We start from the raw sequence: 27,029 nt of genomic DNA on the forward strand, positions 1-27,029 counted from the left end.
ATCATTGTGTAATGATCACCTACAGTTCTTAACTGAAATGAGATATTGTAGTTCATTATGTTGTTTTTCTTCAGAGTTATGTAATCTATCACAGACTGTTTTTTTCAGTTGTGTAAGTAACACTATCATTTTTAATTTAATTTATTTTTCTCCATTAAGTATTTTTGAATTATAGACAGTCAGTTTTTGAATTATGTTTATCTGTCAGTTATAATAAGTTCCATTATGATTACTTTTCTCAACGAAGACCCTGCCAACTTGTATAACAAAAAAAAAAGAATTTGTAAATTTTATAAGATTTCCTGTACATAAATTAAACATGCCAGTGATTATTAATGAATAATCCCCTTTAGTGCTATGTTACTGCTAATTGCCATGTGTAAGGTTTCTTATCTATTCACACTTTCTTTCATATTTTTATGTTTCACAAAAAATAAACATTCTTTACTTTAAATGTATTGCTTTTGTATATTATTTTTATCAGAATATAAATATCCATTGCTTCTTAAATTTTGCCTGAATTTAACTAAAATCAGTAGTCCTCCCATTGCATGGCCAAGGCTCTTGATTTCTTACACTGATGTTATAGTTTTACAAATCTTGCACAATTATATTATCAGTGTCTTTTCATCATGTTTATTCCAGGGAGTAATGCTCAACAGGGTGTGTATTGCTGTGTAAATAATGCTCTCCCATGGGTATTATGAGTCCCTTTGTTGCAGGTGGAAGGCCTCTATACCCCTGGAAGGGCATTATTTCCACAGTAACACACACCCTGGAGGGCATTATTGTGCTTAGAGAATTGGCTGTCTGTAAAAATTGTTGTTTTACTTGCTTATTTTTTTATATATTTTGATGTAAAATAGTTCCTCTGCCTAATGTTTCAGACTTTCTGTAGTGTATGTACATGGTGCTGGAGGAAGTATTTTACATCCAAAATATAGCATTTTCAAAAAATATCCAGATATTTACTTCATTTTTTTTGGTTCCTTACTTAAATGTTTGTTCATTGGGGATTAGAGTAATTAAATAATGACATACATTTGGGTTTCAGATTTTATTTCCTTCAGAAAATGCATGATAATACAAATCCTGTTATTCAAGAAACTTTCTAATTTTATAAGAGCAATATTTAAAATTTGTTTCTATTTTTGAGCTTTTGTTCCACCTTTATTTTAGGCTTTATCCACACACACACACACACACACACACACACACACACACACACACACACACACACACACACACGCACACACACAGTCGCGCTTCAGAAAAATGCATGCTAACAAAAATCCTGTTATTCAAGCAATTTTCTAATTTAATAAGAGTGATAGTTAAAAATAAGTTTGTTTTTTGAGCCTTTGTCTCCCCTTTATTTATTTTATTTATTTATTTAACATTTGTTGATCGGGAAAGTCCGACTCGGTTCCATAGATCCTGTTTTCAGCGGCGGCCCAGGGAGAAATGCTCCAGAAGCATGTCTTTAGCTTTATTTTAGGCTTTTTTCCAGATATCTTGCGTTAAGTGGTAGAGAGGTAAACAAACACCTTAACTGCTGCTGCCACTGTTCGATCATTCTTACTCTTCACACACACACGCATGCACACAAACACACACACACACACACACACACACACACACACACACACACACGCTACTGCTTTCATGCATGCAAACAGATGCAGACAGAAGCATAAATACACATAAGCACACACTTTCTTTTTTTATGTTTCTTTGAATTTTATACTTGCTAAACAGCAAAAGCCTGCTTAGCGGGAGTCAAATAATGGCTGGATTGATCTCGCTCTCACTGCCATGCACACATACAGTCACACACACTTTTCTTTTTCTTTATTTTATTTTATACTCGCTGAACAGCAAAAGCACTGCTTACTGAATGTAAAATAATGGTACGGCCATTAGATTACTTTCAGTCCGAGCTCAACCTTAATATGCTTCTGTAAAGCGGTGGACTTGTTTTTCAGCTGGCATTACCTGTACATTAAACCCTGCTGGAGAATGTACAGGTCCACCATTCTGTAAGTAAATTTCATACATTATAATTTATCGAGAATTTAGTATTTTTTATTTACTAAATTGTTGGCTGTTACTGCCATGTTCCATGTCAGAACTCTAAGAGATCTTGTGTACAACTCTGGGTTTAGTTATAACATTTTGTTTGTCAGTCTGTTACTTATTCCTCCCAGTGCAGTACATGTATAGCAAACTCATCTAATTTTCTTAAATTATGTTTCAGATCTTCCTTAAGTATTTTGCTACACTAAACATTTCATTTTGTCCTCTCTGTTGCCCTTTCAGTCCTATCAGTGGTGCACCCATTTAGATTCTTCTGTAATATGATTTGAAACTTAAATTTGAGGGAAATATTTACCTTCCAGAGGGATACCGTCTTTAATCTTGGGATGTTATGTATAGATACCAAAGAGATTTGTTATCATCTACTATCTTTTCATTGTACCCCTGTATCTTCCCTTTATATTAGTCCTCTTTTCTCTTCTAGTCTCTTTCTTGTTCTTGTTATCCCTAAAAGCAAGTATTTTGTTTAGATCTGAGATTGCTCACCTAATGAGTTTTCCAGGATTTAACCTGTTTCCAGTACTGATACAAATTTTCTCTATTTTCAAATGTTATTTCTAAACCATATACATTTAGGGTATTTGCATTATCACATGTAACCCTGGCCGGGTTTGTTAACTACAAACATACTACCTTGACCTCCCAAGACATTCTTGTATTGTATTGCTGTTGAATTGCAATTTTACCAGTCACTGGGTTAATTAAAATTCTTGAAATAGTAATTCCTTTGTGTTTTATCCATGTTATGTATAACATAGAGGTCACATTAACTAAATCTATACCTTCACATTTCTCATTCTTCATTACTGACAGTTATTTTAACCCATCTTATTCTAATTCAAGAATTGTTCCTTCTCAGTAGAATTCTTGGCTTTTATTTCTTCTGTTTCGTATACATTTCCTTGTTGTTTCATAAGCCTACTAAGGTGGTCCTTTTTGACATGCCATTCAATTATTTCAGTAAATTCTTTAAGATCGTACCTTCTGCTGCCCATTTCTCTTTCCTTCTTTCAATCTTACCTTTTACTCTTCTTTTCTGTGTAGCTTGTGTTCATCTTTTTCTTCCTGATAGTATATACACTCGACTAAACTTTGAACCATTTCTTCACTGTTGTTTCTCTCATTATCATTTTCCTAAACTGTCTCTTTTTATTTCTTTCTGTAATTGTCTCAAATGTTCTAATATTGGGGTAAAATCCCTAGATAAGAGTCGGTGTTTTGCCTTTCCTTCTGAGATGTTAAAAGTGCACTAGGTTTATAGTTGTGCTGTATTAGATTCTTGAGTATTCAAAAACAAATCACCATCATGGTTGCTTCCTAGTTAAAAAGAGAAACTGCTCTTGGGGGAAACCAGGTATCTAACTGCTCAGAGACTTTCTTGATAGTCCAGCAGTGGCATTGACAACAGCACAGAATGTGAGAGGTTCTGAGTATAGTCCCCAGACAAGGGCCAGTGTTTTCCTTACCTGCTGAGTTCTGAATGTTCTAATTTTCTTACAAAACAACTTTTCACATTTATAGCTCTCTGTTGTTAACAGTTAGTTGCTGATGTGTTAGCTTATGAGCTACAATTCTGTTCCTTTTTTTAGTTAACTCCATTGACAGAACAATATCATCCTAAAATGTTTCTGCTTCCGTATAATCCTTTTTCTCATTGTTAATCAAGTGGTGAAGAGGTTGTTGATATCCAAATATGGTTATGTGATACTAGTCCCAACTACTATTGATTTGAAATAGCTTACTTCTGTCTACACATTCCATTAAAATTTTCAACAGTTCCATTTTATTTTCATCTAAGTCTAGTCTTCCTGCTGTGACCTTGTGCTCTTGTCTCAACATCTCTTCCCCATTCTGTCTGCTTTATGCCTTTGATTTTCATCTCTCCACCCAACTGTCTCTGAGATTTAGTTTCTTTAAAGCTTGTATTTTCCTTAGCATACCTGTGGCACGATATGACTGAGACAGGGTTGCAAATAACTGCAATTCAGACTCTGAACTGAGACGATCTAAGCTGAGCTACCATTTTCTTTGAATTTGCAGTGGGTACATGAATAATTATGACTACCTCCTCATGTATCATTCACTGTCCACCTGATTGTCTGAGGAGGTTCTTTGTCTCCATGGCTTCTGCTGGGGGACTTAAACATCAAACCGAATGAGGTGACAGTAGCTTTTATTAAAGAATTCCTGCAAGTTATGAAGGGATTTGGGTTTACACAGGCTGTTGTCTCTCTTTCTCATAGACTGGAGCATACCATGGACTTGGTATTTCAACTTTTGTCATGACTAGTCATAAGGTGGTGGAACCAATCAATTAGTCTATCTTACAACTGTTTATTGGCCAACCCCTGGTAGAATCCCAGGACCTGTGATCTGTAGTACATGAGAGTTGGTTCGATTACCCTGGACATTTTGAACCTGTTTCATTTCATCAGTTTCATGATTGTCATGCCACTAATCCTGATGAGTTGGTGGGGCCAATATAGTTCTGCATAAGCTGGGTCCTTAAGTTCTTTGAAATCTAGAGGCTTGAGATGGCTGCTTTGGTATAGAGGGATAAAGCCCTAATGGTAATCTAGGCAACCGATCTTCAGTTAGTTGCTCAGACACCTTCTAGAACTGGTATGGGAAAGAAAAGAATTGGTGAGACATTAGTCTGCACACTTCTTTTCAGAAAAGAGGCATATTCTCTGTTGTAGAACCCCCAGTATAAACGAGGGGTCACAAAAGGGTGTTTTATCTTCAAATGGTTTGGGGCCACTTGATGGGTTTATAGATGTAGAGGTGTGTAGGGCCCAGTGTTCAGGCTAATGGGATATCATAGGACACTGACTTTAGTGCTCTCAAGTGTTATACTCTGTAGCAACCCTGGAATCTAATTCCTTCTGAAAGGCTATTAATTTAGATGACTTTTTAAGTGTAAGATGATTCCCAAGAGATATAATAAATTGTGATGTAAACCTTTTTCATGAATGTGTTCTACATAGTGGAATGTCATGAAAACAGTGGGTATATTAATTTTTGAGGAAGTGCATAGCTGTAATCCCAGGGTTTCTCATAATGTTGGACAGATAAAGGCCTTATAAGACAAGAATAATCTTCATCTTAAATAATGCAAACATATTCTGTAACATTTTAAATACTGAAACCTATATATTTGCTTTATATCTCTAACAAATTAATTTTTGTAAGATTTATTTGTTTAGTTCAAGTAGTTGTAAATCAGTTTTACTCTAGTAGCAGAATCTTAAGTTTTACCGTAATGTAGGTCTTATACTGTTCTTATAAGGATTGGTGAGCATAGTAGAGTCCCTAAAGGAAAAGGTTTTAAACATCAAGCTAAGTATCCACATTGCTTTTATGTACTATAGTTGCATTTTATTTAAAACACAAATTACTAATAACACAGAGCCTTATTTGCTTTTAGACTAAAACTGTTAAGCTTTATTTGTAAATCCTGAGTCCAGCTGTCCATACACGTGACCTTCCACTTCTGTATGCTGACTCCACTGCCCTTGCTTTTTTTGCCCAAACTGTATGTGGTTATACGGACTACTCAGTGAGGTAATGTTGTCAGCATATTTGGACAGCCAGCAATTCTGTGATGAAAGAAACAGAAAGGCAGGATTAAACAATATGGGTCCTGATTCATTGTGACTTAATCTGAATTATTATGTAATGTTGTTTCCATAGTGACACTTTTATCTTGCCATTGTCTAATCCATTTCATTATAAATGTGCTGATGTTCATCATTATTAGACTCCTGATTGTATTTTTGTTCCCTTGTGCTTCCTGTGCAAATATGTCATAAACTGTATGTTTAGTAACTGTAATAAGTCTTGTTTTAAACCCGTGTGCAACTATGTACGATTGTATTGCTTTCTGTAACAAGTGTAAATCTGCCTCTTTCAACTTGATGTGACTGTTTTTAGCTGTCATGTATTTACTTTTTATGCACGAATGTTTTTGTAGCTTTTTATAGGTTCATTGTTGAGTACTAGGCTAGCTGCCTTTGTGGACCATTTTAAGCCTTGCCAATTTTCCTTTTGGTGTTTGAATTAACCTATCCCATTTGGTGGTAGGTTGGTCTTATCCATCCCATGGTAGTTAATTATATATTACCCTTAGTTTGAATAACAGGGATAATGCCAGAGATAATTTAAGGGGACCCTTGCATGGGGTAAAGGATTTAGGAGGTGCCTCTGTCTATTAGAATCACAGGGGTAGACCCGGGGTAAATTTTCTAATACTCATCCATAGATCCCTATTGCGCTTGAATGTGGACAGGGATGAGATTTGCTTTACGTGGTTAAGGAGTCTTTCCCAGAGCAGCAGTATCATCTGAGAAATGTACATATCTCTTCATTTATATCTACAAGGCATTCTGCTGATGTTGCAGAAGAGGTTTATATCCCTAGAATAACTATTTGTGATGCAATTTGACTTGCTGATGTGCAGTAGGTTTGTTATTTCTGGGCCAGAGGATGCCTTGTATGCCAGACAGAGGTCATCTCTTAGTCTGTAGGAAACTGAGTATAGTGACATGGCTTTGAATCAATCTATGTAGAACATGTTGTTTAGGCCTTGTATCCTTTTAACAAGGTATCTCTGTGGGCATTCCAGTTGTTGCATGTGTCTGGACACATACATAACAAAGGTGGCATTATACTCAATAATATGCCTAATGAGGGATGAGTAAAGGGATGCAGTGACAACTCTAATGCTAGACACAATCCTTTTGTTTATAAGCTGCACAATATAGAAGGGCTTTCTTATGACAGTGGATGCATGTTGATTGACAGTTAGATCACTGTCCACATAAGTTCTCAAATCCGTAACTGGGTCAGCTGTTAGTGGTGTATTGTCAAGGTGGTAGTTCCCTGGGATAGATGACTGCCCCAGGGATATATAAATGCATTTTTGTTACTTATTATTATTGATTAGTTCCATAATAAGTCTTTCCATTGCTTCATATATGAGGCTGGTTAGATTAAGGGGTTTGCAATTGACTAAGTCTGTGGAAAGTTCTCCTTTTCGCAGGGAAATGGCCGTAGTTGTTCTCCATGGGCGTCCACTGAAAGTGGTCATCTAGTCCTAGCCACACTTTCCTGGTAAACAAAGCAAATAAAATAAATTATTAGACTATTGATGATGACATCTTGTGGACTTGGACAGGCATAAGTATTATGATTTTGACTAGTAACTCCATATTGAGCAAAGCAGAGCAGATGCTGGCTCATAAAAATCCACTAAACATGTTCCTCAAAAAAGGCATGTTAAGCAATGGCTTTTGTTAAGGAATACTTTTTTTGGATATCATCAACAAGCTTAATAAACATATTTCAAAACACGTACAAAGAACAAAGGTCAGACAAAAAAGACAATAAATCTGAATCTGATCCATACACCCATCTTCATGTGCAGGCATGGCAGTGCACTGCAAAGGCCCACTGCATGGCAGCTGATTGGATGCCCATTAGATTTAGGACTTAAGCCGTAAACCCTAGTATGCTCAACCCTTTTTCCCCAAGGAATGAATGAATGATAAGGTTATTACCCTGGGGAATAAATGGATTAGTAGAATGGCGTAGGGAAATTTTGTAGGTTGGGAGAGGGCCAGAGCAAAAAAAAAAAAAAAACTACAGATACAAGATGGAGGATTGAGGATAAGTGGCATTGCTGTGGTCTTCTTGAGGACAAGCATGTTCTGGCCATCCTGTTTTTAGTATATCATATGATCATAGGTTCTACCTAAGCTTATAGCTAAAGCGACCATGAAGAAGATGGCCACATCAACTGTTACTGATGCAGGAACAAAGATGAGACGTACTACCAAGGCTGTCGTGAGATGAACACATCACATTAAAATCCAAATTCTTTAATACGAACAACAAAAAGTAGCATAAAACAAAGCTCTAGGAAGTAGCTCTTCCATTGAAATTTACTGGTTTCTGGATTCAAATACTATTTCCATGGGAGAGCTACTTGTAAGAGTGCTAACATTGTTTACGTAGCCACTTGCATGTCCTGTCCAGCCTACTTTGTAGGCAAAACCAATAGACCGTTTAAAGAACAGATTCTATGACACTTTTCTGATATTCATAACAGTGTTGAGACCAATGCCTTATATAAGCATGTTAAAAACAACAAAACACACCGGTTTTAATTTATGCCCATAAGTATGCTAAGAGAGAATTTGAGAAGGGGTGATATACGTAACAACACTGAACTACAAGAAACTAAATAGATTATGGAACTCAGAGCTGATCGTCCACCTGGTCTTAATGGTGTTATCCCCCTTAAGCCCATTTTAAAAGCAAGAGGCCTTGTCAAGAAATACAGCTGATCTAATGTAACATGCTGATTGCTTTACGGACTTGACTATATATGAGTATATATTCTGCTGTCTTACTTTCTTTCCCTTCATATAAGGAGAAGGTATTTTTGACAACAGTTGATTGGTTACTTTGGTCTTGCAATTACTAATAGCTATTGCCTTATTTACATTTGAAGATATTTTTCTCGATCGGCTGGTTGCAACTGTCACTGTGCACAGTCACTTGGTCAGAATAACAAAGAGTTCTAAGAAACCGAGCCACTTTACTGATAGGAAAGAAAAATCATGCTGTCATTCAGGCCTGCATCTAAGTCATCATGGGTATCGTATTTTGCTTCTTAATTTCCTTTTGCTTCTAATTTCTATTGAAGACAAGCTTCCTGACTATGAATAGTCATGGCTTGGTTCTTATTGGCAAAAAAGCTTCCTGATTAAAGATGATCGATCTTTTTCATATGCTAAATATCTGGTTCAGTATGACTTGCTCATTGGACCAGCTTGTTCCTGTTTTTTCTTGATTGGCTCTACTGTTATTCTGAATTAATTTGAGACTGGCATGCTCCTGATTGGAAGAAATAGTTTCTGATAGTCTCTAATTGGCCATCTTGATATGCTAAATGATTGATTCAGATTGAGAAGCTCATTGGTCCAGCTTGTCCCTGATTCTTGATGATTGGCTATTACTACTTTTATGAGAAAAAGCATTGGTTAATGGGTGACAATCTGAAGAAGGTTTTTACTGAAAGCGCTTATCCACCCTATAACTTTGTTTTATGCTACTTTTTATTGTTTATATTAAAGTATTTGGTTTTTAACATGATGTGTTCGTCTCACGACAGCCTTGGTGGTATGTCTCATCTTTGTTCCTGCATTTTCTTTACTTGTTAAGACCACCTTTGGTAATGTAGCATTTTTTTTTGTTTTTATGTTTTATATATCAACTGTTACTGATAGGAAACTAACAATATCCCCCATTAAGCACATTTTCCTTACATATCCCTAGTAGAAACATGTGATCATCCATCCAGACTGGTTATAAAGTTTGTTAGGCAAATATTCTGTTTTATGCAGACGGGCAAACTGTTCCAGAAATGGATGAAGTGTTTTCTTTGTGTCTGTCACACACTCTAGTGCTTTTGTTGTGGTAGTATACATTTAGGTCTCTAAAGTCTGTGTTTGCTTTACTATTGGAGCTGTTTAGGAAAAAGAGTTGAAAGAGTGCTGGATGATTCATAGCATGGAAGGCTAAGCACATATCATTCCTCAGTAGTTTGTGTGACACTGAGTAGAGGTACAGGGTCAGTAATGTATCAGAATAGGTAGGGGTACTGAGACGTTAGATATTTGTAGATAGGAAATTTTTAGGTCTGTCAAGCTGGTTTAGGTGCAGTACATGCAGAAAGGTACATTATTTTCAATGATGGACCTAATATGGGATGAATGATGTGGGACTATAACTTTTTTAAACCTTGAAGAAATACAAGAAGGATTTTCTAACCACCACAAAGGTGTAGTGATCAAAAAGGAGTCTCTAGTCAACATACTTACCCAAGTCCCTGATAACTCTGTCAAATTTAAGTGGAATGTTATGTATATGGTAAGCAGTAATGACACTAGACTTAGCAAAAGAAACTATGCACTTTCCAATGTTGAGGATAAACCCATGAGCAATACACCAAGCATTTGTTTCATCCGGCCATTGGTAGAAGATGTGAATATCAGAATAGGATTTGATAACTCCACCCAGTTTGCAATCATCAGCAAACATGGTTATTCCCAGTCCCTTGATATCGGCTTTTGTCTCACAGAAGTATATACAGTAGAAGAGGTATCCCTGAACAGATCCCAATGGAACACCACTGGTGACATTTTTCTGTCTAGAGCAAATACTCCTGAGCTAGTTACCTATCCAGCAAACTATTCATGTTTTTAATGTTGATTTGGAGAATATGTCAATAATCCCCACAAGAAGGATAGTGCCAAAGGCCTTGGTAAGGTCTAGATAATCAGTGTGGACAGCATGCCTATTAACTCTAAGATTCAGGGAAGTCGTCTGTATTTGTGCTTCAAGTGATCTCTGTAACAGCATTCTGATCAGCAGCACTGTTATGGGTGTTGGAAAGGCTGTGCATTTCAACCTTGATCATATTAAAGAAGGTTTTATATAGTGAGGAATGTGAATTAGATGCCCAGTGCTTTGCTCCTGACTTGCCCTGACTGGTTGATTTAATGAATAAATTTATGTATGTACATGGGTTTACTTCACTTAACCAACATCCCACGTAACCGACACGCAAAACACTGAGCCGAGAACACCGACATTTCACAACACCAAAACCGCACATACCCAACACACACAATACCGACACTTCAAAACCCCGACACACCTCAGTAAAACAAACACACAACACACACAAACAACATACAAAAGAAAAAACACCACACTCAACATAAAATTACCTAGTTCCCCTCATTCACGCCCTGCTCTCCATCTACACTAAACTAAACCAAACCCTTACCACTAAAACAAAGCATACACTACAAATAAAAAAATCTAAAACACTTACCTTCACATTTTACGTTCTTGCAGGGGGGATAGGCCCTTCCTCACCCCCCATGGGGGGCTTTGTCTCCATACCCCCCCGTAACTTAATTATATCAACTCCAAGATCGCACTACAACAGCTACAAGAGTGGATTTCCTGTTCCGCTCAAGTTGGACAATTTCAAATCAATTCAGAAGTTGGCATTCTGACGTGTTGGTCATCTGACACTTCGAGCTTTTTAGCTTGGTGTTTAGTGTGTCTGTCTACTGAGATTTCGGTAATCTCAAGTAGACCGATAATTATATATATAAATAAAAGGGAAGTCATAAAAGTCACCCCTGATCATTATTAGTAAAAAAAAAGGACTCATAAAAATTCACTAAGGCCAATTTTGAGAGAAAAATTGCCATGGATTCAGGACAATCATTAAGGCCTTTTCAGCTATATTAGGGACCTGGTGGAAACTCCCAGATATGCTCAAATTAGTCCAAAAATGAAACAAAATCACTGAACCACAGACATTGCCAACATACAACTGGCAGAGGGGTTCACAGACTCTTCCCCCTCCCCCTCACCCCCTCTTCCCAACCCGAGCAGTGTAGCCCGAGCACAGCCTCCGGGCGATGCTCAAAATAAAAAGGTGAAAAAAAGCAGCTAAAGCTAAAACACAGCATCCACGGGAACGGATGGTGTCCAAAATAGCTGAACCTGAGCATAAATGTTTAATCTCAACCTTACCACCAGGATCGTGCCCAAGGGTGCCCAACCAGAGCGTGAGCAGGAGTAGTCCCACGCCACAAAAGAAGGGTCCCACACACCCCATAAACAACAACCCTAGACTGCAATAAGTCTAGTATAATAAGCTACAAGTCCTGCTAAAAAGAGCCATGGAGATTTGATATAAACAAAGATAAATTGAGAGGGAGGGGGATGAGACTTGAACTGACTGGCCTCAGCTTGCCTTTGTCAAGGGAAGATCATGCCTTTTGCAAATGCATGATTACTTCTTGTGCTGAGGAGGCAAAACTGATACACCAAGGCCAGTCCCTAGAAAACCTCTTGACCAGAAAAAAGCCACAGCATACCAGATGGGTTGCCAAAAAAACCACCAGCTTAAACCCACAAAGGTTGCCCATGCATGTAAGACTCCAAGCCTGAAGCCAAGTGGTGTCAAGGGTGAGGTTGCCTTGGTGTCCTATTATTGTTCATCAGTGGCCCATCACAAGTGCTAACTTGGGAGGACTTTGGCAACATTAAGTTTGCAGGCGACGACAAACTTTGCAGGCCATGCAAAGGTGGCGCCATAGTGGAAAGTGTCAAACACAAGGGACACCGCGACAGCAGATAGGGACACAATATCTGGCACGGCACAAAGTTAACGCCAGGATTGCATAGGAAAAAGCTATGGGTCACAAGCTACCATAAAAGTGTATAGGTATACCTCAGCGAAAAAATAAGAAAAAATCGAGACCTGAAAGGCCAGGTTGACAGTGTGTACCCAGGTTTGACAGACAGTGGGCTTTTGTGGTTGTTGACGGAGCTTGGCAGGAAAGAAATTCTACATTGCCCACTGAGTCATGAGGTGTCACATCATACAGAGTCAGACCATTGATCCCCTACACTCTGCCCGTCAGATGATGTATACACATCATCATCTATTAGAATTATCTTCCCCTTCGCCACTGCAGGATAGAGATACCAAAAAATCTGCACAAAAGGATTATGGTGAAAGATCTAAGAAAAAAAAGCCTGATTCGAGCTTACCAGCTCTGTTCAGTGGCATACCATCTGCTCATATTGTATAGATATATGGACATGAGGCCATGTCAACCCGGGTGAATAAAATCTGCTCCCCAAAAAAAAAACATACCTACAAACAACTAAATGCTCATATATATATATATATATTTATAATATTGTTAACCGGATGGTACACTGTTGATTGAAGGAATCAAGTCCTGTAACATGGGCTAGAGGACGCAGCTCATTAATGGCACAGAGCTTTAATCCCCTGTACTAACTTACATGATCAGGGGTCCCCTTATGTGCTCATTAGGTCATGTCAGTAGTTCTGGGGAGTTGACCATCTTTGGGTTACAGTGAGTTTCTTAAAAATGATTACAATGATTTTATCTCTTTTATTTTCTGTATGTACATTGTCATTTGTGAACTGGCTCCTTTGTTCCACCAACCTTTTTCTCACTAGTCTGGCGGTACCAAATCCTATCTTGCTGTATGCTAGCCGTGACTTTTTTGGGACTGAGGTATTTCCAGCTCTGTTAAAGGAGGCCTTGATTACCATAGGTCTTAAAAAGCCAGGTTAGATTCCTATCACAATATCCCTTTTGCTGGTATGTTTCTTGAGAAAACAGTGTAAGAGAGACAACCTGTGGTCTTATGCCAAGGGATCAGTGGCATCACTCTGTCCTTGTCCTACTTCATTTCAAAGCAACATTTACCAGGGTGGATCATTCTGTCTTACTGATTCATGTACTGAAGAATAAGAGGTGTAGTCTTAGATCAGTTTGCTCCTACCTCTCTGACGAATCTATTGAGTAATCTTGTTAGCGCCTGTGCTTCCTGCACTCTCAGTTGTGATATTCCACAAGATTCTATACTCAGTTTGTCAATGTTGATTGTGTACCTGCTTCCTTTGGGAGATATTATTCAAATTAAAGGTTTTCAGTAGCATTGCTATGCTGATGTATGTGGCTGTGTTGCTCCTCCCCTCAGGAGTCTATGTCAGCCATTATAATTTAACAAGTAACTTTTCATTGCATATATTCTTGTATTGCTGATAATTGGCTGAATTCATCAACTCCAGAAATGTTATTGTGGTCTTTCTCAATACTTTTAAGGACTCCAGTTTTGTATCTTAATATCACCTGCATTAAAGACTAACTGCAACTGACGCAAAAGATCCAAAATCTTGTAGGAAGTTCATAGGAAGTTACTAGGCTTTTGGCCCTGAGGCTCTTGCAAGCCTATCCAAGAATTTAGCCCAAGTTCCAACAAGTCATCACCCAATGCCCCTGTCCAGCAGGGACACAGGTGGAATCCCAGGGGTGTATTTTCTGTTCCCAACTAGTTATGCAGGTTGCCCTTAAATAGGGTTAATGAGGTACTCTGCTTGACGTGGAGAGGGAGTATATATTCTACAGAAGGGGGAGTCTCTGAGCCAGAAATCTGTCCCACCAACAAGTCCTATTGATGTTACAGGGTTGATCAGTGACAACAAACTGACATTAAAGAACCATATAGTCATCACCAGTCATCACATCCCTGCTGTGGTTACCCTCAGAAAAACAGACAACACCACAGTAATGTGGTACATCAACAGACAGGGAGGGACCCAATCTTACCCTCTCTGCAGGCTAGCCATGAACCTCTGGCTGACAGCCTCCTCCATGGGATTACACCTAATAGCCCAATACCTTCCAGGGATCAACAACACCCTGGCAGACCAGTTAAGCAGAAACTTACTGGACCCCCATGAATGGCAACTCCACAGAAAGATCTTTTTGCAAGCCGCACAGGAGTGGGGAAATCCGGAGTTGGATCTCTTTGCTTCCCACCTCAACCACCAGCTAAAAAAATTCTGTACCAGGGAGTATCACCACCTAGAGTGGAAGGTGGATGCCTTGACCATCCCCTGGAACTTCCCTCTTTGTGTACACACTCTCTCCTGTGCCTCTTATTCCCAAGGTACTGATCAAGGTAAGGGAGGAGAGACCAAAGGCCATCCTTATTGCTCCAGATTGGTCCAGACAGCATTGGTACCCCTTGCTGTGCAGCCTGACATCACACCTCCCAGGCAGCTTTCCCTGATCTCAGACTTCTTGACTCAAGTGGGGGGGGGGGGGTGCTGCACCCAGACTTGCAGACTCTCAAACTGTCAGCATGGCTAATACTCTAAAGGCAAGCAAGGGGCACCTGTTAAGCAAACAGGTCCTAGACATTATCACAGGGGCCAGAAGGCCCAGCACCAGAAAATCTTATGCATGGAAATGGAAAAGATTCTGCTCCTGGAGCCAATTCTGTGGGGCCATTTCCTCACAACCTTCTGTCCCTCTTATCCTGGATTATCTAACAGAGTTAGTGAATAGTGTCCTCTCCTTCTCATCTATTACAATCCACGCCTCAGCCATTTCAGCTCATTTTGATACAGACCAGCCCCTGTTCTCACATCCTTTGATTAAACAATTTCTCAGAGGGGCTTCTAATATCAGACCTTCCAGAAGGCCAGGGTTTGCCTCTGCAGTTCTGCAGGGCTTACTTACCCATGCTTAGGTCTCTAACTAATCCTTCCAGCCCTCTCCTCAGCTTTGGGAATCCCCCCACAGGTGATGACTGCAACAGTGAAACACGAAGAACATAGTACAGTTGTGTACACTTAACCATAAATATAGATGTTTGAATGTATTCACTGTTGCAGTCCTGGTTTCTCCCCTCCTTCCCCCTTATATCCTCTTTTCTTAGGGAGACATAAGCTTCTTAGGGTGGTTTTTAACCACCAGGACCACTTTGTTATATTTCCTTGGTTTTCTTATTGGTTAGGGCAAGAACAACTGATGTAATGGTGTCAGCTACCTTGCTTTATGGCACTGATGACCTGACGTCAGTCAACAAGCAACAGCAGCTGATGCAGAAAAACATCGACTCTGGTATTCGGGCCAGATGAGGACTACCACAGTAGGGATAACCCACAGGTGATTACTATATGGGACAACCTCCCCACAGGTGATGACTGGAACAGTGAATACACTTGGACATCTACATTTATGGTAAGTGTACACAACTGTACTTTTTGGTGGCATGGTTGAAATTCTTTGGAATTTGGACATTGTCTCTGGAACTTATACTTGGTAGCCAGACATGGTGTTCAACACAGGGTGACTTCAAACATTCCATAAAAGCATATTTATTTGATTGATTTTGGTTAGCATGGTTCCCCTACTTACTTTTATATCTGCTTTTACTGTGAACCAATAGTTTACTATATTAATTCTTTTAAATTGTTTACATTGTATTTTATTTTACTTATTTCTTGTTATATCTTCCATTTTATGTCATTGTTTTCATATTATCGTAGCATTACTATTCATCATGTTTGTACAGTTCTATGGCTCAAACACTCAAGTGAATCTAAAACCTTTTTTATATTTGTATTCAGATGAGAACCTAATCTGATGCAATGGTTTCAGATTATGACCTGAGAAAGTTAGAAGAGTGTATGTAGAACTAAACTAACACCATATGGTTTGTATACTAGGCTACTCCATGTCCTACTGTAACTTTGGCTCTGAAAGCAGACTCAACTGTGTCACTGCACAGGATGGAGTGTTGAAAATTATCCTGTAGTGCAAGATCCTGTATGCTGATTTTATAGAAGAACTGATTTTCCACTTGCCTGCTTGGGAACTGGTTAATTACCTCCGGCAAAGAAAGCAAGTTATCATTTCTTCAGAGGGCCTTCATGATTCCCCTCCTTCCATCTCTGCTTTTCTTGTACTTACCATGACACCATGGTAGTAAGGTATCCATCTCTGCTTTTCTTGTACTTACCATGACACCATGGTAGTATGGTATCCATCTCTGCTTTTTCCTGTACTTACCATGACACCATGGTAGTAAGGTATCAGTCTCTGTTTTTCTTGTACTTACCATGACACCATGGTAGTAAGGTATCCATCTCTGCTTTTTCCTGTACTTACCATGACACCATGGTAGTATGGCATCCATCTCTGTTTTTCCTGTACTTACCATGACACCATGGTAGTATGGTATCCATCTCTGCTTTTTCCTGTACTTACCATGACACCATGGTAGTATGGTATCCGTCTCTGTTTTTCTTGTACTTACCATGACACCATGGTAGTATGGTATCCGTCTCTGCTTTTTCCTGTACTTACATGACACCATGGTAGTATGGTATCCGTCTCTGTTTTTCTTGTACTTACCATGACACCATGGTAGTATGGTATCCGTCTCTGTTTTTCTTGTACTTACCATGACACCATGGTAGTATGGTATCCGTCTCTGTTTTTCTTGTACTTACCATGACACCATGGTAGTATGGTATCCGTCTCTGCTTTTCTTGTACTTACCATGACACCATGGTAGTATGGTATCCATCTCTGCTTTTCTTGTACTTACCATGACACCATGGTAGTAAGGTATCTGTCTCTGTTTTTCTTGTACTTACCATGACACCATGGTAGTATGGTATCCATCTCTGTTTTTCTTGTACTTACCATGACACCATGGTAGTATGGTATCCGTCTCTGTTTTTCTTGTACTTACTATGACACCATGGTAGTATGGTATCCGTCTCTGTTTTTCTTGTACTTACCATGGCACCATGGTAGTATGGTATCCGTCTCTGTTTTCCTTGTACTTACCATGACACCATGGTAGTAAGGTATCTGTCTCTGCTTTTCTTGTACTTACCATGACACCATGGTAGTATGGTATCCGTCTCTGTTTTTCTTGTACTTACCATAACACCATGGTAGTAAGGTATCCGTCTCTGTTTTTCTTGTACTTACCATGACACCATGGTAGTATGGTATCCATCTCTGTTTTTCTTGTACTTACCATGACACCATGGTAGTATGGTATCCGTCTCTGTTTTTCTTGTACTTACCATGAGACCATGGTAGTATGGTATCCGTCTCTGTTTTTCTTGTACTTACCATGACACCATGGTAGTATGGTATCCATCTCTGCTTTTCTTGTACTTACCATGACACCATGGTAGTATGGTATCCATCTCTACTTTTTCCTGTACTTACCATGACATCATGCTGGTATGGTGTGCATCTCTGCTTTTTCCTGTACTTATCATAACATAGTGGTAGAATGGTATCCATCTTTATTTTTTCCTGTACTTACCATAACACCATGGTAGTATGGTATCCATCTCTGCTTTTCTTGTACTTACTATGACACCATGGTAGTAAGGTATCCATCTCTGCTTTTCTTGTACTTACCATGACACCATGGTGGTATGGTATCCATCTCTGCTTTTCTTGTACTTACCATGACACCATGGTAGTATGGTATCCATCTCTGCTTTTTCCTGTACTTACCATGACACCGTGGTAGTATGGTATCCATGTCTGCTTTTTCCTGTATTTACCATGACACCATGGTAGTATGGTATCCATCTCTGCTTTTTCCTATACTTACCATAACACAGTGGAAGAATGGTATCCGTCTTTGCTTTTTCTTGTACTTACCATGACACCACAGTAGTATGGTGTCCATCTCTGCTTTTTCCTGTGTTCACCATGACACCACAGTAGTATGGTATTTCCCTACAGAGAGAGGCACCTTCTATGTATGCCACACCCCAGTAGATAGGGGTACAGAATGACCTACTGCAACTGTTGATTTTGTCTTAAATCTTATTTTGTTTCTTTAAGGCCTTAGTACGTTTAATGCTACTGGCTGCAACAAAAGCAAGTAGTCAAAAATAGAAGTCAAAATTTAAACCAACTGTATTGAATATTGTAAAGAAATAAAATAACTGGAGTTAGGATGTTTAGAAAAGGGAAGGAGTAAACTACATATAAATAAATGGAATTTGTAGGTGTAGGAACAATTCATGCAGAATTGTGTTCAGGAGGAAATTTAAGAGAAGGCAAGAGTTGAATGCTTTATATAGTGTTGGAGCGAAAGAAAATTATTAAAATGTATACTGCCTGAAAATAACATAGGTAACACTAGTATGGCTTGTTTTCTTTTCTGTTACTATAGCAGTACCTATGTTACTTTAAAAATATCATGTTTAATAAAGATGTTTAAAAATACTCTTTTATCTTTTTGTTAGCTTGGAGAGCTTCCATTTAGTAGCTTACAGCTGTGTTTATAAAAATTCAGGTATTGTAGCCTGTGCTTGCATTCCTTATCTACAGACAGTCAAAGACCCCCCCCCCCCCACATCTCATTATTCCTTCTGGAAAATCCTTGCCAGATAGACTGCTCACTCATAAATGAGCTGTATAGTCTGGTCAACTCTAGGAAGACAGGGACTCATCAGCCATCTACTGTTCTGGTGAATAACTCACATAGGTATTCTTTCTCTCATATATCCCATCATACTCCTAATTTATGTTAAATATTGAAATCAGTTATACATTTTCAATGTTTTTAATTTCCAGACCACTTATTGTGTTCATTGAAATGCAATAACGGTAATTTTCTTTCTCTCTTCTCTCTAAGGTTTGAAACTTTTGAGTTCAACAGTTTTGAGCAATTTTGTATCAATTACGCAAATGAAAAACTTCAACAGCAGTTTAATTCAGTAAGTATTAAGTTGTATTTTTAAATTTGCTGTTTTGTATTCCATAATAATAGTCAAGATTTCAGAGTTTATTTTTGGGACTGTAACTTTGTTGCATCTTTCTCAATTTTTATGAAATTATTTTTGTTTCTTAACATCTTAGGGCTTTCCTTATGGATGAAAAGAAGTCAACAGGAGAACATAGAAACTTTCCTTTAGGAGTAGTGAATGTAGCCTGCATGTTTAGTTTCTGTCTCAATACATATAAACATTTGAAAGTCAGTTCAGTTTATGAATTTATTTTAGATTTGTGTTGCTTATTCATGAAATTAGAAACTTTTTCCCGAGATTCATTTCAAAGCAAAAAGTGCAGTAATCTGAGTCATTTGCAGAAATACCAAGCATGTCAAAAAAGTACTTTTTAAGGCGTCTGCAAGCATACCTCTCAACCTCTGAACATTAAAAATCATAACATTGGCCTTTATAAATCATAGCATAAGGCCAAAAAGAGAAGCACTTTCTTATTTTTGGCATAGGTCTTCAGATTCAGTAAGTCAGTGATAAAAAAATCTTTGTACAGACTTATTTCAGTTATTTAATAATGTCTATATCCTTGATCAGTCTGTCTTTATGAGGAAAATCTGAAGAAAATTAGTACATGTTTGAGGAGCAAGGCAAAATCTGAAGTCAAAAATCATAATGGTATTCCTAAATCATAGCACTTGGTCAGTTGAGCGGTATGTCTGCAAGGAGTCAAACATTCTGGTTGTAAACTGAAGGTGTTTGTTAGAAAGTGTTTTGAAACTTCTGCCTGATGATTTGCTGTACTTAGCTTCAGTTTCAGCTTCAAGGTTTCTGCCGTACAACTGCAAAGTCTGCGGTTTCAGTCCTGACCGGTGGTCGTTTTCTGTGTAGAGTTTGCATGCTCTCTGCAAGTTTGCTCGAGTTTCTTTAGGTGCTTCAGTTTTCTTTCACCTCACAAAAATATGCTATCTGACATGCAGACGCAGGCAGGCAGACAGACAGACGCACACACACACACACACACACACACACACACACACACACACACACACACACACACACACACACACACACACACACACACTCTCACTGTATATTCCAATTCTTTTTGGCCCAGGTTAAGGCTGATAAGGGGTCACAAAGACCATCTCATTTACCCAGTTGACAGTATTAAATTGGAAATTCTTTTAGATGGGTATATTAGTATTAATAATTAGATGTACCTGGTGCCACTCTAACTTTATATACTACATATAAAACAGTGATAATGTATGTGACTGCAGCAAAATAAATAAATGTACAAAGTTAGAACTGCAGCAACTTTAGCTAATATCACAAAGTTAGAAAAAAGTAGTTTCAGGACCATCGTCAAAAGTCTATAAAGACAGCCTTATAGAGTAATGGCTACTTTTATATAAAGTACAGAAATTATATAGATGGCTATCAGTGAAAGATGTCAAGTACTGGAAACCCAGTCCTTTACAGAGTAAAATATTTCTTAAAATACATGTGTGCAAAACACAAACATTGCAGGCAAAGGACTCAAAGGTGGTAAGTTGCATACTGTGGCATAGTTTCTGCACTACCCTCTCAGTTACGTAATAGTAACTCATCATTGAACTGTACTGTATAAGTTAGAACTACACACAGCTGTATACTCTGCCAGTTATACTTCACAAAATAGGAAATAGAGATGCATGCACATTACAGTATGCATACAGCCCAAATATCTATGGGTACTTACTAGTTTCCCAACAGAGTGCAGCTCTACTATAAGCATGGGCATACATTCAGCTTAATACAGTTTTTCAAATTGTGATGTGAAGTGTTTTATCCAGGGCTAGCAGCAAACAGCAGTGAGTGGACATGGCATATTAAGTGATACATTAATACCTGGAAATTAGCTGCCCAAGGAGTTAACTGGTGCAGTGTGCCAGTTGTCAGTTTTTGTTAATTAAATACTGTATGATTAGGCTTCTTGCTGGAGCAAGGAATTAAGCACTTTTTGTGTTCTTTGTTAGGAAAGGTGAGTAGAATATGCATTTGGGTTTTAATGTTTTTTTTTTCAGAAGTGGTCTCCCTAAGGCCATTTTAATTTTCCTTCCTAAAACTACAGATCCCAGAATACACTTCACTGTCTCAGTCGCTTTAAAACAAATCAAATCTGCTAACAGATTGATGATCTGAAACAGAGCCAAAGTTGTTAGAAATACAAGTGAGTCTCTTGTGATTCCATTACATAAATACAAAGCAACAGTTCACAAACAAAGACAGCTTGTGCTGTGTAATATGTGCATTTCTTACCAAATGTAGAACCCACTGATTTTTGCTTTCTTTTTTTAAATCTTCTTGAGAAGATCATGGAATTAAAAATCATGAAAGTCACAAATGTACAGCACAGACATAAAATAACTGTGTGGGATATAGAAAGAAGTACACTACTTATCAGCAGCAGTTTCTTCATCAGTGAAGGTGATGTGCAGACTCATACTTTTTTGGACTATGCAGTTCTCATCTGCTAGGGTTGCCAGCTTTCTTTGTGGCTAAAACTGGACTAAGGTCACACCCCCGCATCACCCATAACTCCACCCATTCCCACCCCTCTCCCATCCATGCTACGCCCTTTTGTGACATCACTGTGACATCAGCAGATGGGAACACCCTCTTTTCCTGTTCCAGATGCCTGCTTTCAGCCGATTTCTCCCCAGTTGCCATAAACACTGTTCAAAACTCTCACTGTGCATACTGTCTTCTGCTTTACTTCTACACTAGGTTACCACCTGTCCCACTTTGAGAGGGACAGTCCCTCTTTGGGCAGTTGTGTCCTGACAAAAAATTGTAAAAATGGTAAATGTCCTGAGATTTTAGGACAAAATTATTTCCTATAGTTTATGTAATAGTTGCATAAAACAGTTATTATGTATCTAAAATACCTAAATGTTATACGAAACAGAATAAGCAACTAAAATGCTAGAAGAATAAGCTTTTATGTAGGCAAAAAGAGAGAGACCTTCTAAACCTCAAGATGCACGCACTCGAAACTCTCCTTAGCATGGAGAACATCGATATCTGTGCAGTAACAGAAACCTGGTTCAAGGCCGAGAGCACCCCAGCACTACCAGGTTATACCTCATACCATGCTTTATGGCCCCAAAACTTGGACCGAACCACAAAAGGAGGGGGAGTATCAATATTCGTCAAAGATACTCACACCTCCAGGTTGGTGGCACAGCACGAAGCATCAGAAACTATCCATGTGCAACTAACAGTGGGTAAAACTGCCTTCCAGTTTATAGCCTGCTACAGACCACCCTCCAAAACCCAGTAACCCCACTTGGCCTTCCTGAGAACACTGGAAAATATGAAGGTCTCTCCAAACACCATTATATTGGGCGACTTCAACTACCCAAACATAGACTGGGAGAATTACTCTAGCTCCAACACCCTAGCCCAAAGGTTCCTAGAATTTATAAACTCAAATGCTATGGAACAACTTGTTACCACTCCCACAAGAGGGGTAAACATACTGGACCTGATCATCACCAACATGGGGACTCTATGCTCCAGACCAGAAGTGTATCCCTCACTGGTAATATCAGACCATAAACTAATCTCACTGGATATTCACATCCCGACCCCACCTCCTGCCCAGAAAACCACAGTGAAAAACTTCTCTAAAGCAAATTTCACACTCCTCAAAACTGAGGTGGAATCCTTCAAAGGCCCCGGGCCTGTGGAAAATACGGCCCAGACCGCAGAATCCTTTATAAATGCATTCTATGAACACCTTCAGGAATGCATGGATCATGCAATCCCGAATAAAAGCAAGACCCAATCCTCCAAAGGCAGACGTCCTGTCTGATGGACCCCAGCCATGAACAAACTATACAATAGAAGGAGGAAGCTACTAAATGATAGAGCAAAATCCCAAAAAGGGAAGGCATCTCTGATCAGTATTAGCAAAAAACTATGGGCACTCATAAAATCGTCTAAGGCCAGCTTCGAGAGAAGAATTGCACAGGACACTAAGAATAATCACAAGGCTTTCTTTAGTTATGTTAGGAACCTGGGTGGGAATTCCCAGATATGCTCAGAATTAGTCCAAAATGACAAAAAATACACCGAACCCACAGACATTGCCAACATCCTAGCTGACAGGTTCAGTGCAAACCCCCCCCCAAAAGGGCAAATATCTATCCCAGCAGAGTGTTGCCCCCCTGACATCTCAGATGCTCAGGTAAGAGCTGCCCTGTGCAAAGCAAAAAACACAGCATCAATGGGACCAGATGGTGTCCTGGGCTGCATCCTACATGAACTCCAAGAAGAGCTAAACCCAAACATAAAACTACTGTTCAATCTCAGCCTTACTACAGGATATATACCCAAAGAGTGGCGTACAGCAACAGTGGTCCCTCTCCACAAAGGTGGTGCCTCAACGGATCCTGGAAACTATCGCCCCATAAGCCTGACTAGCTTGGTCTGCAAAGCTATGGAAAGGATCATCATGGACCTCATAAATAAAGATATTGGGGACGTACAGACACTGGATCCTACCCAGTTCGGCTTTGTTAAGGGCAGATCCTGCCTCTTAAACCTGGTTGATTTCTTTGTAACAGTCACCAAGGCCATTGATGAGGGGAAGGTGGTTCACACAGCCTACCTGGACCTCGCAAAAGCCTTTGATACAATACCCCACTCGGGCATTATAGATAAGCTCACCAGCTTAAATATAAACCCCTATGTCACTAGATGGGTTGCAAACTGGCTCAAGGACAGAACCCACATGGTTAGAATTGCTGGAGCCATGTCAGACTCCAAACCAGTTACAAGTGGAGTCCCACAAGGCTCAGTCCTGGGACCTCTCTTGTTCGGTATATATTTCTCGGAGGTACAGGCCAACACGGAATGACTGTGGCTGACCAAGTTCGCAGATGACTGCAAACTGGGCGCCATAATCGACTCTCCAGCTGACACAAGCATCCTCCAAAAGGGCCTCATAGAAACAGACAACTGGTGCCAGAGCCATGGCCTCAAGCTAAACGCCAAAAAGTGTATAGTCATCCCCTTTGGCAAAAACAAAGTGCCCACAAATTACCACATAGGTGGTAATACATTAAGTACAGAAGAAGTAATTAGGAACCTGGGGACCCAAGTTGATAGCAGTCTCTCATTTGACAACCACGTGGCCAAAGGGGTTAGAAAAACATTTTATACAGCCCACCTAGTCATGAAGGGATTCACATCTAGATCAGGGGAGGTCATCGTGCCTCTTTACTCATTCCTCATCAGGCCCATAATTGAGAACAATGCCCCTTTTGGGATGTACCTTACCAGACACCTGCAGCAACTGGAAAGACCCCAAAAGTACCTCACCAAGAGGATCAAAGGACTCAAAGAGATGCCATATGCTGCCCGGTTAAAGAAACTCCAGCTCTACTCAGTGGCATACCGCCTGTTCAGGGGCGATCTGTGCCTGACATATAAAGCCATGTCCAACCCGGAATTAATGGACATGCTGCACCTCAGAAAATCCAAATCCCATCGAGCTACGCGCTCTAGAGACTTGAACCTCAGCACTGAAATAAATAGGACATGCTGGAGGGACAGATTAATAACCCAGAGGCTCCCTTCACTTTGTAATAAAATCCCAGTCCAGGTTAGGCAGAGTCCCTCATTGACTCTCTTCAAGAGGAATCTTGATGAGTGGATGGGAGATCATTGGTTTAACCCGGGTATCACTTCTGTGTCACTGTTAGACAGAGGCACAGTATACTAACCTCGAAAAAGGGCATAGCAAAATTAATTTAAAATGGGTGGTGAAAGCCAAACACATTCTGGCTAGGTTTATAAATGCCCTAGGGCAGATAGCCTAGTATGAACCTATGAACCTATGGGTATGTGTCGGCCTGTAAAATCTGATGTTTGTACCAAAAATGTCCCACTTTGGCCATTTGAAAAGGTGGCAACCCTATTCTACAGTGACTACAGAAATTTGGATTTAATTTAAAACATTTATTTCAAATTTTATAGCAGAAACCACTGATACACATTTGCTAAAGAAAGCAATACAGTCTCACAATGAAAACAGACTTAGCATTAAAACTACTCTTCTACAATGATTATTTGGATTTTATTTTTTACATTTTACAGCACAATGATGCACAAACACTGACAGACATCTGGTAAACAAAATAATACTGTCTCACAATGAAAATAAACTTGGCAATGGCATTAAAACTTCTCTACCCTTGAAACTCACATTCATTGAAACAGCATTGAAACCCAAACCACATCCAAAGAAAATGCATGGCCACGGGTGGATAAAGATTACCTTTGGTTTGTTTGCAAGTCATAGGCCCCTTGCACACAAAACAAGAAACATACATTTGTTCTTTTCTTTGATAGACCTTCCTGACTTTATTAAGTTATATTCCTTGTATAATACAGCACACTTGTTAGAGTGCATTTTAAATTCATTGTTTGAACATTTTTCCAGTAGACTGTAGTGTAGGCAATGAAACAAAATGCATGAACCAATAATGACAAAACTGCACAATTCAGAACATTTCCATCAAAAAAGTCTACTTCCACACCCACACTATAAATAGAAAAAAATACTTTTTTAAGGGCATTTTTCTTTAAGAACGCCCTTCATGTCCGGTCGCACAGATGCAGAAGCCAAGATTGTTTACATCTTCGTCTTCCACGTGGGTAGAATTTGAATACCAGAAGACATTTGGACTATGCAGTGGACCACTATGAACAGTCAGACAAGTGAGAGGTAGGGATGTGTGTGTGTGTGTGTGTGTGTGTGTGTGTGTGTGTGTGTGTGTGTGTGTGTGTGTGTGTGTGTGTGTGTGAGAGCATGTGTGATGCATGATTTACTGGATGTGATAACTATGAACTAAACAATCTTGACATTCAGCTATACAACAAGTTGTCAAAAAAGTACTCTCCAAATGTTTAAGCAAAAGTTCAGTATAATGCACAGTTCACTAAACAACCAAAACAGAAAAACGGACACAAAAGAAATTATTATTTTGTAGTGGGAACAACTCCTCTATCAATCCTCCATGTAACCCAGAGCCATGTTGGCATCTTGTTTATTGTGTTTTGTCTCCAAGTTATACACTTTAGATTTAGTAACCTCCTTCTAGAGATAACAAAGTTTTAAATGACAATGTTTAACCAGTCATAATCATCTAACCAGCATTTAACATTCTGTTTTACTTGCACAGTATATGTGATAGTATAGAAACTGGTGCTTGATTTAATAAATTCAAATGCATGTGAACATTTTGTTGTAGCAGAAGTAAATATTAGTTCTCTGCAGGTATTCTCTTACACATAAAACACACACACACACTTCATTCAAATGTTGGCATATGAAAAGAAAACCCGTCTTATCACACACACACTACCTTTGTGCTGGCTTCTGAAATTGCTGCCTTCCCATAAGTCAACTTGATGAATTCTCTGAAGTGAAATAAAATCCAAAGTCGGTTAATGCTGGGCTTCTGCTTCCCGCTCGCACTACATGCTGGGCTTCTGCTTCCCGCTCGCACTACCGGAAGTGAGCTCATTGAGCTCAATTCCGACAGGCTGGTAGCCGCGCATGTGATGACGTCAGCGCCACAAAATTTAAAACCAAAAGTCCGGTTTTGATTGAAATTTCTAACCGGACAATTTGTCAGATAACCGGACAGTCTGGTCAAAAACCTGACAGCTGGCAACCCTA

General features: G+C 39.2%; 1 protein-coding gene across 2 annotated transcripts in view; it reads left to right on the plus strand.

The window, feature by feature from the left end:
- Positions 1-27,029, plus strand: part of MYO5B (myosin VB) — a 3,346,216-nt gene that overhangs the window by 2,087,940 nt on the left and 1,231,247 nt on the right. For both annotated transcript variants that reach the window (XM_044078265.1, XM_044078275.1), the window contains exon 11: positions 19,207-19,288. In XM_044078265.1, coding sequence (XP_043934200.1) covers positions 19,207-19,288 — 82 coding nt within the window. The remainder of the gene's footprint in view (positions 1-19,206; positions 19,289-27,029) is intronic.

Source organism: Protopterus annectens, chromosome 1.part1 (genome assembly GCF_019279795.1).
Source record: "Protopterus annectens isolate FY-2018-M chromosome 1.part1, PAN1.0, whole genome shotgun sequence".
NCBI lineage: Eukaryota > Metazoa > Chordata > Ceratodontiformes > Protopteridae > Protopterus > Protopterus annectens.